General features: G+C 39.5%; 1 protein-coding gene across 4 annotated transcripts in view; it reads left to right on the top strand.

Moving 5' to 3' along the window:
• The window catches only part of LOC120515746 (protein tyrosine phosphatase type IVA 3), a 152,790-nt gene extending 142,534 nt beyond the window's left edge, over positions 1-10,256 (top strand). For all 4 annotated transcript variants that reach the window (XM_039737027.1, XM_039737024.1, XM_039737026.1 and 1 more), the window contains 2 exons: positions 6,067-6,141; positions 9,047-10,256. In XM_039737027.1, coding sequence (XP_039592961.1) covers positions 6,067-6,141; positions 9,047-9,164 — 193 coding nt within the window. In that variant the 3' untranslated portion in view covers positions 9,165-10,256. The remainder of the gene's footprint in view (positions 1-6,066; positions 6,142-9,046) is intronic.
• The last annotated feature ends 8,022 nt before the right edge of the window (positions 10,257-18,278 follow it).

Here is an 18,278-nt window from a genome sequence, read left to right as displayed (position 1 = left end):
AAGTCTTAAAAAAAACTTTCTTTGTAATTTCTACATTGACTCCCAAACACAGAAACTGGGAAATAATGACTCACTTAATTAGGCTGAGTTCAATGAAAAACGGAAGTTGGTTGGAACAAAAACCTGCAGCCACAGTAGGCCATCAGGATCGAGTTTGGGAACCACTGCCTTAGAGTCCTATATCCCAGTATCATAAACACATTCTTAAGGATATCCAGCTTTTCTTCTCCAGCAAGCTGGAAAAATCTTAACATGTCCCAGCCTGTTAGAATTCCATGCATTTTTTCTAGACATGCCCCAGCCTGTTCATTTACATCCCTTATTGTAAACAGTACTTACGTTTCAGGTAACACGCTTCATTTTTGTAACAAACTAAATAAATTTTATGTATAAAAAGAACAATCACAATGATACATAAGTTATTAACTATAGCAGTTTTGAATGGTCCTACCAGATTATTCTCACATATTGATCTTCTTCTGCTCCTCCAGCAGTTGTTGCTGCCTTGGCAAGCCTGGAATTTTCGGCCAAATCTGGGGATCCTTATATGTTAACTAGGCATTCTGCCTAAAAAACATGGTATATGAAAAAATTTCTTTTTACCTGTTCTTCAGCTTTATCTGTTTATATACTTAAGATTGAAAAGGGGTACTTCTTAGGGTGTACTCACATTAGCAATTTGTCTGTGCATTTGTCCGCATGTAACCCCCCAAAGTGTAGTTTGTTTGACTAGTGTGATCACTCAGTGCCAGGCCAACTGTACCATGCCCTGGCCTGTTTGGAAGACGTGGGCCCGAGCACAGTTCAGCAGGATTTTGAAATAACGCGATTGCTCAACTTGCCTAAATGCGGAACTTGGACAAGACTTCAATAATGCAACGTCATTTCATTTGATACCATTTGAGTTAAAAACAGGGTTTTATTCTCACCTCAAAAACATGTATTTTTATGTGTCTGCATAGCTATTTAAAGCATGATTCAACATGGCATAATGATTATTTGCATTTGCTGCTATGGCAGGTACCTACTTTTCCACATCTCCTTAAGCCAAATTTACATCTGGGATTTTGAAAAGGATCCATCCAGACTCACTGTCTCAGGCATCCTGAGTTGGTTTGTTTGGTCAGCACTTTGTTACCTGAGTGGTTATTTTAAAATTTGACCTTTGGCCTATGGTGCTGTAAAGTAATCTTGTGTTTAAATGTGTTTTTATGCACAATGCCTGACCAGCAGAGAAATAACAGTTCACCACTCTGAATCATACCAGGCAGGGTATTCCTCCTAACCACACCTCCACAAGTGTGCCTGTCGTGTTGCATGTGAGTATTGAAGCCTTACAGTAATGGTAACAAAGTCATTAGTAAGGCACCATTTCAACTACTGCTTCTTCTTCTCTAAGAAAACTAAATTTTCTGAATAAATATTAGGCATCTGCACAGAAACATTTTCCTCTCTATTTCTCTTTAAAATTCATAGTTACATTGAGTCCTGTATTGACTCCAAAGGTACAGACCGTAGCTTGAAATTTATGACTGTCGACACACATGCCTAGAAGAAACTCCCAGAGAAGAAAGGAACCAACTTTGATCATGAAAGCTGGCTTCAGAGCCATTGATGTGAGTAGGTGCAAGTCAGGCTTTGTCTAGTAAGTACTTAATTACTTCTTTCCTGTCCACAAAGTAATATTCTGCCACCCATACAGCAGTTTTCATTGACAAGGTCTGGTCTTCCTGGATTTGTCCTGCTCGTGCCTGCCATTGCAGCTGATCTGCCACCTTTTAACTTAAGATTGGTAAGAACGCATAGTGGATCCACACTGTTTTGTTTTTTGGTTTTTTTTTTTTGAGCTGTTTGATTGGATTGTGTCATGTGGTGAACATCAACACTTTTTTTTTTTTTTATAATCTTTTTTATTATAGTGTGTGTGTGTGTGTGTGTATGTATATATGCATGAGTGAATTTTTTTAATTTTTATTTTAATATTGCTAAAACCAGTTCGGGTTCACTGGGCACATAACTAAAAACTAACCTTCACAGAGTACCAGTTCAGTGTGGAATTCACTCCTGCGCTGACATATAAACTCACTCACACTGGGGCCACTTCTCAGTGACCATTTAGTTCTCAGTGACCTAGTATGCAGATCTTGAGGACGTGGAAGGAGTTTTTTCTTTAATATATTTACGTAAAAGCTTTATGGAAATGTTACATATTTTTGCTGATTTCTGGTCCTGCCCAGTAACCCAAAATGTAATTTTTGTAATCACTTGTTGTTCATTACAATCTCTCAGTTGGAGCCAAAAATGTGTTGCTGTAAATTCATAGTTCTTATGGTCAGCCTTTGTCTTCCTGAAAACAATTTTTGTTATTTTGTATTCTCTTCTAGTGTGTTTGCTTCATTAGTATTTCGGACAGGATTTTAGTTATTTTTTGTCTGTATATATTTTAGAGTAAGATATTTACATATTTCGTTTTGAACATTTTAGTTTAGTAGATATCTATATCTGTCTTAGATGAGTAACCCTGATGTCAAAAACATTTCCTTCCTTTGGTGATTTATGTACACCTGATATTTTCTCAGCATACAAATGTAATTTTGCTTATGTAGGCACATTATGTAAATTCACTCTTTTTTTGCATCTTATTGGCTGTGGTTGTTTGAAATGTTTCATTATTTGCATATGGGTGGCTTATGTAAATACGGACTTGAAGTTCATTCTGACTTCTCGTCTAGTCTTTCACAAGAGATCCAGCAGATGGCAGTGTAGGGATATAGTATAGTATAATTTTTACATCAAGTTCACACACACAGTCTCATTGTCTGCAAGAGTGGTAGGTGTCCATTGATGGATACATTTTCTGTAATTTCTATTCTTGCAGTTGTTCTACAAGTAATTAAATTAATATGATCCTTCGTTAATGAAAATGTCTTAGGCTGCTTAGCTTAGTTTTATATATTTTATAAGATTTCCCTCAGTCAGTATATTCACATTTTTGTTTTTTGCAGTTAGATATTTTTTACTTCTTATTCCTTTCTTGTACTAGTATGTTGCTTTAGAGTATAATAATGTATATGTGTGTAAAATAAAATCTAAATTATTGTGTGTTCACTGGTGCATTGTGATATCAGTTTCTGTAAAAGTCTCATCCATCATTTGTTTTTAACTTGCCCATTTCAATTTTAGGCTGCAGAGAGCCTGACCACAGCATAGTCACATTGCAAGAACCAAACCTGGAATGGTACAACGGATCATGATTTTAAAGATGCCATTCAACATCATGAAATATATAAATTAAAGAAAAGCAATTATATTTATTATATGTCTGATATTGACCATCTTTTTTCTGCTTGAGAAAGAAAGTACTATTACTAAAGTTGAACTGTAAGTGTTTCAGTGACTCTGATGCATCCCCACAACCCCAAAATGACATTAAATGTAAGTCTGGTGTGAGTTTTTGTTTGTGTTAAATCACTCAAGGCAGCTGTAGAAGTGGCAGCATTAATATCATTGACTTAATGGAAAAATGTTTTGATACAAAGGAACCCAACCAGCCAGAATATTTGCTGAGTAACAGTTGTGTGATGCTGGTCTTTTATAGGGTTGAAGGTACTCATCCTATTCTTCACTGACCACACTGCAACTTTGTCTTGTTCATGCCGATTCTGCATAACATCTGCAAGATCAGACCATTTTTTTCAACCAGCCGAGACAAGCGCATGAGATTTCTCTTTTCTAGTCACTACGCTGGCTCCGGATAGCAGCACAAATTCTTGATGCTTGCCTTCAGAGTAGTTGTGGCTTTGGCACCTATGTATTTGGAGAGATGTTTGGGGTCCTATGCTCCTTCTCACCTATTTAGGTCTCCTAATGACTGGTGTCTGGTAATACCACCTCAGCCTGGCATGAAAGTGTAGGCTGTTCATGTGTAGGTCCTAGCTTATGGTGCAAGCTGTCCACTCCCATCTGAACTGCTGAGTCCCGCACTGTATATAAGAAGTATTTTGAGGCTCTTTGTCTGAGTATGGCTTTGATGATAGGTACTAGTGACTAAGGAAATATGAACTAGTCTTGTGTCATGATTTATCAACTTTGTAACTGTGTCCTCTAACACCCTTTTCAGAGAGATGTTTACTTAATTATGTGGCCCTCTTTTGCCTTGGATGAAAGCATCGGTTAATTGAGTAAAGGCAATATAAATGTAAACAACATGCTTTCATTTTTGGGGAAAAAAGTCAATATGGGGAAGCAATTCTTCAAACTTCATGACTCCAGGAAAATGTAACACAGTGAGGCCGCAATGCCTACGTGATTCAGTGAAATATATATATATATATATATATATATATATATATATATAATTTTTTTTAATAAAAATAAATGTATTGATGTTCAGCAAACTTTGTTGACAAGAGCCTTATGTGCATGGTTTAAATTATTTACTAAAAATACCTCCAGTTCTGCTTTTGAGAAGTAATCGTACAACTGTAAGAAATATAATAAAGTAAGCATGCCCTTGTATGCATATTATGCACACACTTTTGTATATTAATTATTATGAATAAAAGATTGTTTTTAGTTAATGAATATTATAAGTTTTGTCAGCATTTTCACGTAGTCTCGTGTACAGTCTGAGAGAGTATTCTCACAGTCCTGCCATGATGCTGGAAATTCTCAACGTTCATTATGTGATTTCTCTGTTTAACTTGGTGGCTGAGAAAAATGGTACTTAGCAAAGGAAACCAGAAGACTGTGATACCCAGGTTGCCTGTAGCTGGCTTCATCACCTCCTTAAACCCAGATATTGATGGTCATGAGTGAAATAAATAAGGTTGTGATGACACATAAACAACAAAGGTTGATGCATAAGTACATTCTGCTTTTTATTCTCCATATCAAGATAATTCAGAAAAAATCTAAGCATGTGCTAAAGTGCGAGTTAAAGTCAATATTCTTTAACAAATGATCCATAGAAGTACTTATGAAGAAGTTAAAATCAATAAATAATGCTATTAATTAATCGATTAAAACCAAGGGAAAAAAAAAAACAGAATTTGCATTGGCCTTTAGCTCCTCTTTCCAGTGCTGCTGTCTGTGTCTCTCTCTGTCTCATCTCCTTTGCTGTCTACACCCATCTCCTGGGTATACTTAGGGGAGGAAAGGCACTGGCAACACTGGGACACGCTGAGCCTGACTCCCTCATCCAGCCGCCATCCCTCAGCTCTACAGGATCCGTGGAGTTTTCTCTGCTATTTAGCACCTGACCGCTTTGCCACCCTCTAACCACAGTAGCTGCCAATCTCATCGATTTTTGCTTCCTCAGTTTCCTTCTCTTTCTGCTCTTCTTATCTATCATACTCTGGCTCTCTTTATACTTGTGGGTGTAGATACTTTAATTAACAATCCGCAATGAGTGTCAATGAGGAAATTGCCTCAGCTGATCATGCTTACGTATGAATATACAATCAGCCAGTTTCTCCATCAAACACTCTGGGGCCGCACAGATGTGCAGTGGCACGTACCCACCGGCCTGAGGTGCACTGATATTGATATCAAAAATCTGCACCGCTATTATAACTGATACACTTCACTTTAATAAACCAAGCCATGCTGGTATGTTTACTAGAGTTATTTTTTGTCAAGTTAGAGTCTATGCTAAAATTTGACCTGATTTTTGGAGGGGTTTCTTATGGCGATTCAGGAGCACAGATCCGTGGTCAACTTTTTCCATGGTATGGAAACAGTTTGTCCTCAACTAGGTGTCAGAAAAATTCAAGAATGGCGGTATGTGTCACAGGTGAAGAATAAGGTTATCTTTCCATGTGCACTACTGCTGGCAGTGTTCAAACTAGGAGACTATGTTGAAAGACTATGCTCAAGCAAGCTCTGTAATCTTTTTGTATTCATTTTTATAAATAGTGGGAAGTTGCTCATATAGGTCATTCTTTTGTTTGGTCAAAGCCTGGACGCTTCACAGTGTACATTACTGCCTTTTATAACAAAACTGGTGCTTTGTGTTCCTGTTGATTTTTGAATTGTAACAATATTTTATTTTGCTTTTTTGCGTAGTGCTCCAGTCTTGGTGGCCTTAGCTCTGATTGAGAGTGGGATGAAATACGAAGATGCAATCCAGTTTATCAGACAGTAAGTTAAACTATTGCTTAAGTATTGGTTTTTTTTTTTTTCCCATTTTGCTCATAAGTTAGCTATTCATCAATATGCAATTCTTAGTTGTTCCATTGTAACCTCGATGACTCCAAAATGTGAGCTGCTTTTACAAAGACGTAGTGCATGCAGAGTCTAAAATGTCCTCCATTTTTGGGGGATAAAAGGCAGTTAAGGTTTAATCTATGAAAGTGAGCCATAGGAACAAGCCATATTCATTATGTGGTATTACAATGTCTTGGATCATTTGGAATAATTGAGGAAAAACATTTTTAAAAACCTGTTTATCCTACCACAAGGAATAAATAAGTGATGCAAAAAATAGCAATGATGAACTAGAAACTGAAGTGTGTAGCTTTTCTTATAATCCTGATTTTAAACTCCGATTAATTTATCCATAATAGCTACAAATAATTTTAACATTCATTTCCATGGAGAAGTAAAAAATAATTAATAAATAATTTTGGTTCTGGAGGGCCGCAGTGGCTGCAGGTTTTCATTCCAACGAGTTTCATAGTTAGAGGCCAGTACTAGCAGATAATGAAATTTTGAATTTAGTTATATGGCTTGTTACTGCTTTCAATCTTTATCATATTGTAGATTTTTAATTTCCTAAGAACAGAATCTATGTTTTTTGTGGTCCAGAACAGAATTGTTCCTGTTAGTCCTTTCTGTCTTGCTCATTTATTTCAAAACACTATATCAACACTTCATAATGCATGTACTCGGTTTTAAGTGGAAGCACTTTTGCCGGAGGGCAGCATGGTGGCGCAGTGTTATCTTTGCTGCCTTGCTGTAATGGAACCTGGGTTCATAACCCGGGTCCTACCTGCATGTTCACCCCATAGCCTACATGGGTTTCCTCCTACAGTCCAAAGACATGCAGGTTCTGTGGACAGGCGCTACTAAATTGACACTAATGTATGGTTGGGGTGTGTGGGTGTGTGTATGTGTGTGTTCACCCTGCGATGGCACCTTGTCCAGGGTCTGTTCCTGCCTTGTGCCCTGTGCAAGCTGAGATAGGCTACAGCACCCTTGCATCTTTCTTCAGGACTAAGCAAGTTAGAAAATGATTGACGTTTGCTGGAAAGCTGGGTGTTCCTTTGTCATTTGCACCTTATTATTAACTAATGACAGATTAAGGAAACCCGCAACGTTTACTGTAAAATCTTAATGCAGATTTTAAAACTAAAATATGCAATTAAGGGTTCTGAATTGCAACAAGTAAGTTTAACTTAAGGTAAGTCAGAAAACACATGTTGCTTCAGTTGTAAATAAACAGGTTCTAATTAAGAAAGCAATTAAAGCGAAAACCTGCAGACACTGTGACACCCCAGGAGGACGTACTTTATGAAAATTGGTTTTAATTTCATACAAGATGCTCCTCCCGTGTATAAATAAAATTACCTCGAATCTGGAAGCTTTTATTTTAAGTGAAGGTCATCTGGTTTTCTGACTTTTATTTCTCCTAACCAGCCCAGTGCCTCTTTGCAATGCATATATCTGCTTAATAGCAGAGAAGAGGAAAATAAAAACTCAACTTAACAGCATTTCTAGGAAACAAAAACAAATCTCTTGGGAAGGGCTCCATGATTCTTTGCAATAGAGTATAGTGCACTGTGGATTCCTTCCATGTTATAATACTTTTAGAATACAATGAGTGTTAAATAGAATAGCAACTCTGTAAGTGTGAATGTGTGTAATAGTCTGCTCTGCAAACCAATGTTACCCGAGATGGCTCCAACTTGTGCCAGATTCAGCCTAGACAAGCACCTGTCTCTGCAAGTCTGTATGGAAATCATCTGGTTTGGAGAATCTCTCTCATTCTGCTGACAATTAGCTACCATATGAAACAAGCAGCACATTTTAGTGGTTGGATTTATATAGGGGGGTGGCCTCGTCTAGCTGTTCTGAAGGAAATCACAGACAAACTGTCATGTAATGTTAAAACTTAGAAGTCGTCTACACTTGAAGGCCCAACACTAGAACACCAAGAAGTGCTTCAGTATTCCATAGGTAAATGGATAGCTGCAAAAACCAGAAACAGAATTTGTGATTATGAGTGTCCTGGCATTTATGAAAGTTTCCCTGCAATCTTGTTACACCACACACATTTAGAAGTGGCATCATAGTTTACCATTTGTGCAAAATCACCAACTTTGTATGATTCACTGTCACTAGAACTAGTATCTATAATGCGGTCTGTCACTGACCACTTCTGAAAAACTCTTACTATTATAACATGATAAAATTGCTTTCTTCTTCACACGCCTTATGTTCTTACCGCCCATATTGAGCTCTCTTGCTGCTGCAAATGTTGTTCCAACAGCTGCCCTCCTTCGCTACTTGTAGTTCACCGGAGAGGCATAAACTTGGGTGTGACGATTTGTGTGTGACTAGAGGTGCACGAGTTAGCTTTGGGATAATGGTAAAACAGTTAAAGAGGACTTAATCAGCAAGTCCAGCAGCAGGAATATTTGTTTTTTGCATTTCAAAGAAATGCTTTTTCCATACATCTTGATAAATACTTGGCATTGTGGGCTGCAGCCCAGGATAGCCCATGCAGAAATACAGGCATGGCTGCACCCGTAAATGAAAAGCATCTAAAACAGAAAACATCTGAATTGGAACATCTGTGTGTTTCTTAACCGTTCTCTCCCCACTGCATCTACATGTACAATGATCTTCCTGTAGTTATGACAATTGAATATCCTCCAAAGCATTTTAAAGCCGAGGTTATGAATTCCTGGAGTTGCTCACATTAAAATTAGATAGAGCGAGAAGGGAATAGCGGCTGTCTTGGACCACATGTTCTTATTTGCATGTATCAAATGCATAAACCTAAAATGGTTCTATTCAAACATTGTTTGTTGCTGTGTTCCAGGAAGCGCAGAGGTGCAATCAACAGCAAGCAGCTGACTTACTTGGAAAAGTACCGACCAAAGCAGAGACTCCGGTTCAAGGACTCCCACAACTACAAGAACAAATGCTGCATCATGTGACCCTGCCTCAGATCAGATGGTTTTTTTTTTTTTTTAAAAAACATGCATATTTCTTAACTTCCCATTGTCTCGAGCCCTTTGGATTCCGTTTTTTATGTCTCAAATTTTTAAATGAAGTATCCTACTTTTTAAGAGCAATAGGCTAGACAAGGCACACATTTGACTTCACTGAAACTCAGGGCTGGTAAAGAAAATGCCTACCACATTTCTTCATAAATTGTACGTGCGGTGACAAGTCATTGTAGACAGGGTACTTTTTAACAATCATGTGTGATATTTAGAAAAAAAGAAAAATAAGCCCTTGGTTGAATGAAATCGTAACAGTGTGACTTAAAGCAGTCAGCAGAGCACTCAAAGGTCTTGCTGGTGCTTTTTTGAGAAACAAAAGAAGAGCGTATTGAAGACTTTTCATTTGAGACATTAGCTTGAGTAATGTTCTGTGTTGCACAGAGATTGATTAAAGCACATACTGTATCTCCATATGAACTTTAAAGAAACATTTTGAGTAGATGTTCTGCCTTCTCCCGCCCCAGACTTGCACATTGCAACTTTTCTTATATTTGCTCTCTGAGTGCTTCTCTTTTGTATTATAGATTCTGTAATGTTTCAGTCACTCTAGGATCCCTTAAAATTGTACAACCACTGAAGTCACTTTTCATATGGGGAGGAGGGTGGAAAGATGCACAGGGGAGGATTATTTTTAATAGAAATTATTTTTACATTGTTTCATAAATAATACTAAAAAACTATTAGAATACCTCATTCAGGCTGATCTCCACATCTGAGGTGTGTGTTTGTCATGATCACAAAAAGTAACTTTCATATGTTTTTACTGGGAGGGAGGGCGAGGGGAGGTAACTCTTTGTGTCTGCTCGCAGCTGCTTTCATGGCTTAAACTAATTATGATATATCATTAGACCTCAGCAAACATGGCTGCTCTGAATGACACGTTTTTGTTAACGGTTGGTTAAGGATGGAATCATGGCCATGGATGGAAAAAGGGTATTGTTCTGACCTGTTCTGCCTTTTTAATGTAAACCCACTTCAGTTTGTGCACAGCAGAAATGTAATTAAATAAATAGGGAAAAAATATGTTTTGTCTCAAGTGATTACATTTTGTTCCTTCTACCTTTAAGCTACAGTTACTCTTGAAAAATCCATCAGTGAGTGGCATTTTTAATTTGCAGGATGCTGTTATGTTTGCAGAGATAAAACCTCTGTTATTTGGAAACAAAGGAAAGAGCTTGCTGCATGCATCATTGGTGAGTTGTAGCACCCTGTTAAGAACAGACAACATGGATAATTACTTAAAAAGTTTGTTTCTGACAATTGCAACACTTAACTCAGGTTTTTCTTCATCTGATGAGAACATTTTGGATATTCAGAACCTAATGCAAACATACTGTAAACCTAAGAGAAAAATAACAAACACATTTTATTTCATGAGAATATTTTGAGTGCAAACACACCATTTGCTATGTAAGTGCCTTGCCAGTCTGGCTTGATAAGTGCCTCTCGCCAGTCCCTTAATGTTGTGGCCCTTCAGCTGTCTGTTAAACCTCAGCAGCTCAGGGCATTGTATAAAATTAGTCCAAAAGTATTGGCATCAAGCATGACATTTTGGTCATCACAGCCTAGGCCGTTACCATTGCCTAGGGGGCAGTGCAGTTCAGCAAACTGCAAAGTTGTATTTGAACAGTGAGACTTGTTGTCTCTAAAACGTTTTCACCTCTTTGGATGTTTTCTCATTGTATTCTTATACATCACCAAAATGTAGTGGATTTAACTTGCCTTTTTTGACACCGATCAACAGCAAAATCCTGTTATGTCAACGTGAAAACTCTGCAAAGTGGTGTAAATTAATTATAAATATAAAAAGCAAAATAACTGATTTCTTAACTATTCAGTCAGTCTGTATTTAGCAAAAGCACCTCTGGCAGCCATGACAGCCTCGATCTGTGTGCACACGTCTGTCTGTCAGTGTTGCACATCTGGACAATACGATCCCCCGCACCCATTCTGCTCAAACTGTCAGTTTGTGTGGGGATCGAGAGTTAACTGCATTATTTTTTCTTTTAGTCCAGCCACACATTCTCAGTTGGAGTGAGATCTTCGCAATTTTACCTTTTGCCATCATAAGCCTGCTGCCAAGAAGCTCGCCCTCAGCATAATACTGCCACCACCATACATTGTGGTGAGCCTGACATGTTTTTTTTGATAATGTGCAGTGTAATACGCCATTTAGTTGCTTTGCCAAAAAGCTCCATTTTGGTCCCATCACACCATAAGACATTTTAAGAACTGCCTTTAGAGTCTCCCATGTGCCTTCAGACAAACTCTCTGTATGTTTTTTTAACAATGGCCTTTTCTTTGGCTTTCTCCCATGAAGATACAACTCTTGAAGCAGCAGCTGTTGCTTTCACAGTCTCTCTAATATGACCCACTGTAGCGTGTAACTCCTTTAGAGGTCTCTTGATGTTCTCCCTCCTTTGTCGTTGTCTCGTTTTTGTGGATGGCCTGCTCTTGGCAGATTTACAGCGTTGCCACACTCTTTCCATTTCTCAATGACTGATTTAACAGGACTCCAAGCGATACTCAGTGACTTGGATATTTTCTTGTCTCCATTGCCCCTAACTTGTGCTCATAGTGTTCTTTTGTCTTCATTGTGTGGTTTAAGTGTCCATAATCACTCACCACATGCTGGCGCCTCCAGACATGGTGCAGTTACACTAAAGTCAGTTGAAACCCCAGACAGGTGCTCTGCATTGAACCAATTCTGTGACTTTAAAACTAATTGGCTACGCCGCTGATGATGATTTAGGTGTGCCATATTAAAGGGAGTAAATACTTACATGATCAATTATCGTGTTTTATACTTGTAATTAATTTAGCCCACTTTGCAGAGATCTGTCTTTACAGAGTCTTTTTCTGTTGATCAGTGTCAAAAAAAACAAATTGAAAAATACAGAATTCTTCAATGTGATTAGTAAAAATGAACCCAACATCCATATTTTTTCAAATATATCACAGGTAAAAAAAGATAAATTGAAGTTCTGCTTTCCGTTTAGCTCTAATGAAGGCTATGGTACATTAACACCAGTTGTACAGCTCCATGATGGCATGAGAGTTTTGTGCCTCTGTCTGCCATGTTCATGTGTAAACTGTAAGAATTTGTAAATGTTCTGCCTGCCATGTTCATTTGTAAATATTTTGCAGATTTTGAATTTAGTTTGTCATTGATTGATTTTCAAGGTGCCACTGCTTCTCCCAGCAAATGTCCTCTTGGAGTTACCACAACTGGAACGTCAACTCAAGTTGTTGGCATTACATGGATGAAGTTGTACCCCTGAGGCTGCGAGAGAACTGCGTTTAGCCAGGACCAGTGACTCCTCTCACTTGGCTTCACTGCATGTGTTGCCAGTCTGTTTTCTGGATGTTTCTACCACACTTTCCCAACATGTATGCAGGTTTGAATTTTGGCCATTCATTTGTTAACCTGCAACAAGCAAAGTCCACTTTTCTTATCTCTCTATTATAGAAGAAAATCTTGAGACGAGACTTTTGCCAAGAGAGTTTTTCAAGTCCCGCACTCCTCTCAACCATTTACGACCACGACCACGGTCCTCTCACCTCTCATTCGTGTGAATGCTTTTGACAGACACAATTCCAGCTCTCTCAGCTCTTATAAATTTTTATGTTTTTCTCAATTTAAGTTCCCAATAAAAGAAGACTTATTGTGCCCAAATCTTATTGAAGAATTTCATCCCGAAGGGTTATCAACCAAACAAATGAGTACACGGGCAATCCTAGCACAGAGAAACAAAGTCAAATGAATTAATGCCAAAATTGTCAATTGATTACACGGCAGATTGGTTAAATGCGTTTTAATAGACTATGCTGTCGAACAATTCTGACATGTAAAGTTTTAATGGGTGACAAGAAAGGTAATGTAGTACATCTTCTGCGGAAAACGTTACGACACCAAAGGAGATCTTGATAATGTCATTCGTATTAAAACATTTTACAGTTTCCCATTAGAATAGCTTTTGCTATGACAATTAACAAATCACCGGGACAAACATTCAAAAAAAGTCAGTTTATTTATTAGAAAGAAATTAAATTCACTCAAAGGCAGTTATACGTTGCATTGTCACGATGAATGTTCAAACACGGAATCAAAATTCAATGCGATATTGATGAAAAGTTAATTCAAATTGTTTTTACTGAAGCTTTATAGTAAAAGTGTAAGTTTAAAAAGTTTTTGCATGTTAATTTCAAAGCCAAACAGAACAGAAACGTATGATGCAACGAATAACTCTTAATGGAACATGAAACATAATTTTCTTTCAAATTATTACATTTTGCTATTTTTTGCTATGGTTAATTACACGCTGTAATGTAAAGTTTAGTGATGAGCGAGCTATACTTGGAGCATGGCGCTACTCGAACGAGCCCCGCACGGCTGGCCGGAACATGTCATTCGGTGCTATATATGCAGGCACTGCCATATAATGTTTTAGAGCGTCATTTTTCCTGTAAAATTGACTTTTTTTGGGGGTTTTTGTCAGTCTGTAAAAGTGGCGTACAACTCGGACAAACTGGTTCCCAGCAGCAACTTGGGAGTCCAAGGTGCATCTAGACATCGTCCCCATGCTGTTCCTGGTCCATTTGGGTGGTGGTTCTGTCACTTTCTGACCTTTTCCAATGGACCAGGCACCCTCCCCTCTTCAGAGCAGGGCGTTGTGACGATGCAGGTTCGGCTCCACGCTCCCATCTGATATTTGGAAGCCCTTGAACCAAACCACAGTCGATAATGTTACCGAGTGAGCTAAACAGTGAGACAACATTTGAGCAAGGGGATGGTTCAAAAAAAGTGCATAGTGCTTTTATTAAAACAGTCAACAAAACAAAGTGTTCAAATAAAATGCAGTGCTTTCAATAATCTTCATTAAATAAATAATCCAGTAAAAGAAAACGTGGAGGTTAAAATCAATAAATGGAAAAAAAACAATCCTTTAAAATCAGAGGTTAAAATGTTCCTTTGGAAGCAGTTTTTAAAAACAACAACAAGAAGCCCGGTACTGCTTCTGTGCTAGCGTCTCACCTGCTTATCCCGCTTGGGCTTAGCAGCAGGCGAGACACTCTCTGCAGCTGCCCTCTTCAACTCACACACACACGAGACTGGAGACCTCCCGATCCCTGGCTTTGGCCTGGCACTCGTCCCAGTCCCGAGACTTGGTTTCCACCAATGGCCAGGTCGCTCACGTTGGGGACTCCACCACCAAGCCTCCCGACTCCCGCTGCCCTTCCGGTCTTCTGCGGCAAGTCGCCTTCCCCTGGTCACTCCCGCTACCTGCTCGCTCAGCGGGAGCAACTTCCAACTCTTAATTCCTGGGGGTAGGCCCAACACCCAGGCCCTCGCAGCTGCCCTCAATCGCTTGTCCACGCACATGCACCGCGTGTCTCTCTCTCTCTTGCACCGGCCTGCTTCCTCTCTCTTGCTCCCATGTAACCTCCGTCCTCTCTTTCTTTTCGTTCCTTTTTTCTGATCTCTTTCCCAACCGACTCGTGCTTCTTTTAAACAGCGAGGGGCCATAGCAGCTGCAGCACATTAGCCACGGGAACAATCACGGATGTGGGCAGCTCCTCACCTGTGCACTCGGTGAGAAACGCCCACACTGCAGATCGCCCCGTGGCTTGCTACAACCACTACGCCCCCTCACGAAACCGCGAGCGCGGTGATCATTTATTTAAATAGCCTTTACTAAGCGAGCTGTGGACCCATAACACCACAGGGGTGCCTGGTTGTCTCCCATTGACTTACATTATACTCGGGTGCTCGGTGGTGCTGGGCGATATGACGATATATATCGTGGGGACGATAGAAAAGTGTCTATCGTCCTATTTCTCTTCTATCGTTTCTAACCTAATTTTATCAATTACTAAAGAAAATATTGCATTAAATAGGCTATGACAAATGTATGATAATGCCTTGTCGCTATGTAATGCATACTCTACCCTTTATATAAGTGATAATCAAGAATAAAAATGAACTTTTGAATGTCACTTCAAAATAAAGTTGCAAAAAAAAGTATGCAATGATATTTTTGTCAAACTTTTGAGAGAATAACTGAAAACGTACTTTATTGTGGGTGGTATATCGTGATATATATCGTTATTGTGATATAAAATAATCCATATCGTGATATATGATTTTTCCATATCGCCCAGCACTAGTGCTCGGTATAGCACACGAACATCGCAATGTGTTCGGACCAAACACCCGAACACTTTGGTGCTCGCTCATCACTAGTAAAGTTTTATGTATGTGTAACAATTCCTATTAAAATAACAATCTGTTAAAATTGTACATCCGCATCCCCATAAGCAAGCGGCAGATCCGCGAAGTGGCTAGCGTGTAGCACCCGCCTGGGGGTTTTCAAGCAAAGCGAGCAGGGGGCAGAGCCCCCTAGTAAAGGTAAATTAATAACAGACTTGTGTAGCACAGCGACATGTACATTAAGTGCATTGTAGAATGACAGACGTTTAAGTTTGTATGCGCAGGGATTGGTGGCAATGAAGAGACTTGATGTAAAGCTGTGGCTCGTAAATGAGAATACGTTGCAACTGTTTTACTGAAAAATCATCAATGCCTGCCCCCAAACCCACTCTAAAGCTGATGTTACATTACGCGACTTCTAGTCAGGGGGTATGTCAGATTCGCTGGCTCCTCGTCAGCCCATGTCGGTTTACCAGGACGGGGACAGCCAATGGCATGCTGCCTGATGTAGCCTGTGCTGTATGAAGGGTTAGTGGGTACGGTGAACTCCGCCTCATGCTTGGACCCCTTTCCCCTGACACAACCCCAACCCCCTTTCTGTTGTGTAAGATGAAACCCGAGAAGTCAGACAGACAAGCTTGTCTTCTGTTTGTGAGGTTCAGAAGACTTGTGCTCCATATTCTTTGTCGAGCATTACAGTACATACTCTGAACTTCAGGGTGAACAGTCATTGGTCTGTCCCGAACACACAGAGCCCACCCTGATGACCTGTTTGGTTTTGTCGGAGTGAAACTGTGACTGGACAACACAGGAGTGTGCTGCCAGTAGTCAGATGTGGCAAGGCCCTTGTGCGCCGCTCTACAGACATCCAGCAGTTTCCCCCCCACATATACGTAGAGCACATACCATCAGGCCCATAAACATTGAGACAGTGACACAATTTTCATAATTTTGGTTCTCTGTGCCACCACAATGGATTTGAAATAAAGCAATCATCACGTGATTGAAGTGTAGACTTTCAGCTGTAATTAGAGTTTACCAAAAATATGTAATTTTTCACCATAGCCCCCAATCCCCCCACCATTACCAAGGGCTCCACAATTCTGGAATGGTTCAAGCATTGAGTGTGACAAAACTTTTCAGGCTAAATGTGTGTGTGTGTGTTTTTTTTTTTGTTTTGTTTTAACCAAATTTAAAGCAAGAACATCCATCCATTATCCAACCCGCTATATCCTAACTACAGGGTCACAGGAGTCTGCTGGAGCCAATCCCAGCCAACACAGGGCACAAGGCAGGAAACAAACCCTGGGCAGGGCGCCAGCCCACCACAGGGCACGCACACACTAGGGACAATTTAGAATTGCCAGGGCACCTAACCTGCATGTCTTTGGACTGTGGGAGGAAACCCACACAGACACGGAGAGAACATGCAGACTCCATGCAGGCAGCAGCCACTACCACTGCACCATTGCGCTGCCCACAAAAGCAAAAACAGTTCACACAAAAATAAAGAGAAAAGCCGACGGAACATGCAATGCTTCAGGCTGACGTGTCTGTCTTTCTTTTGCTTCTTTTAAGTTACTGTATGATGGGGTATTCTGCTCTGGTCCTTGTGGTCCGCAGTGGCTGCAGCTTTTCACTCCAGTTTGGTAGTAAGCAGCCAGGCATGGCAGATGATGAAAGTTGGCATTTAATGATGTGGCTTGTCAGTGCTTTCATTCTTCAGAGACAGACGTTGTTTTTTTGTTTACTGAGAACTGTTTATTCATATGTTTTGTACTCCTACACTTCTCTCTCATTTATTTCAAAACTTTATATTTACACAAATATCTCATGATGCCCATACACAGGTTTAACTGGAGGCACCTTGGCCGGAGAGCTGCTGGTTCCTGTGTCATTTGCACCTCGTCATTAACTGACAACTGCTTAAGAAAACAGACAACAATTAAAACCTAAAACAGGCAACAGAGGGCTCTGATTCGTAACAAACGCGTTAAGTAAAATGAAGGTCAAAAAACACATTGCTTTAGCTGCACAGGGTTCTCAAAGTCGGTCCTGGGGACCCACTGTGGCTTCAGGTTTTTATTCCAACCAGATTTATAATCGGTGACAACTGATCTCAGTTAATGAGCTGGTATTTTCTCTTGTCTTATTCTACATTAACAAAGCACAGAGGCATGCTTTTTACATTTAGAAATATTTCTGCTTTTGCTGTAGATTTAAAAGCCTAACTCCCTTTTGTTGCTTTCATTATATTTCACCCTTTCTCTGTGCAGTTTGCTTCCTTCATTGTATTTTATTAGTGACAATTAAAAACAAGCAGAGGAGACACCCAGGCAAATAACACTGAATAATCAAAGGCTTGAAACTACTTTAGCGTCAGGCTAACTAATTAGTAAATAATGGATTAATGAATCAAATCGAACACCTGGAAAAGTAGAATGAAAATCAAGATGGATATATTGCTAAAAAGAAAAAAAGTACATTATTCCTATATAACTGCCAAGTACATTTTAATATAAATATTTTTTTAACCAAACTTAGTTTTCTCATTTTTATAGTGTTCCCAAAACACATAATCTGGGAAATAACAGTTCACTTAATTAGCCCGGGATTCCAATTAAAAACCAGCTGATTGGAACAAAAACCCGCAGCCACAGGGGGTCCCCTGGACCGACGTTGAGAACCCCATAAATGATTAAAGTGAAAACCTGTAGCCCCTGTGGGCCTTCAGGAGCAGAGCAGAGGACCCCCAGTGTATGGGCTTCAGTACCTGCACAACACACAGTGGATTCACAAGGGACTCGGACCCCTTCACTTTCTGCACACTTTAT

This window comes from Polypterus senegalus, chromosome 15 (assembly GCF_016835505.1).
Source record: "Polypterus senegalus isolate Bchr_013 chromosome 15, ASM1683550v1, whole genome shotgun sequence".
NCBI lineage: Eukaryota > Metazoa > Chordata > Cladistia > Polypteriformes > Polypteridae > Polypterus > Polypterus senegalus.
Note: the sequence above shows the minus strand (reverse complement) of the source record. Positions and strands in the feature narration are given on the sequence as shown.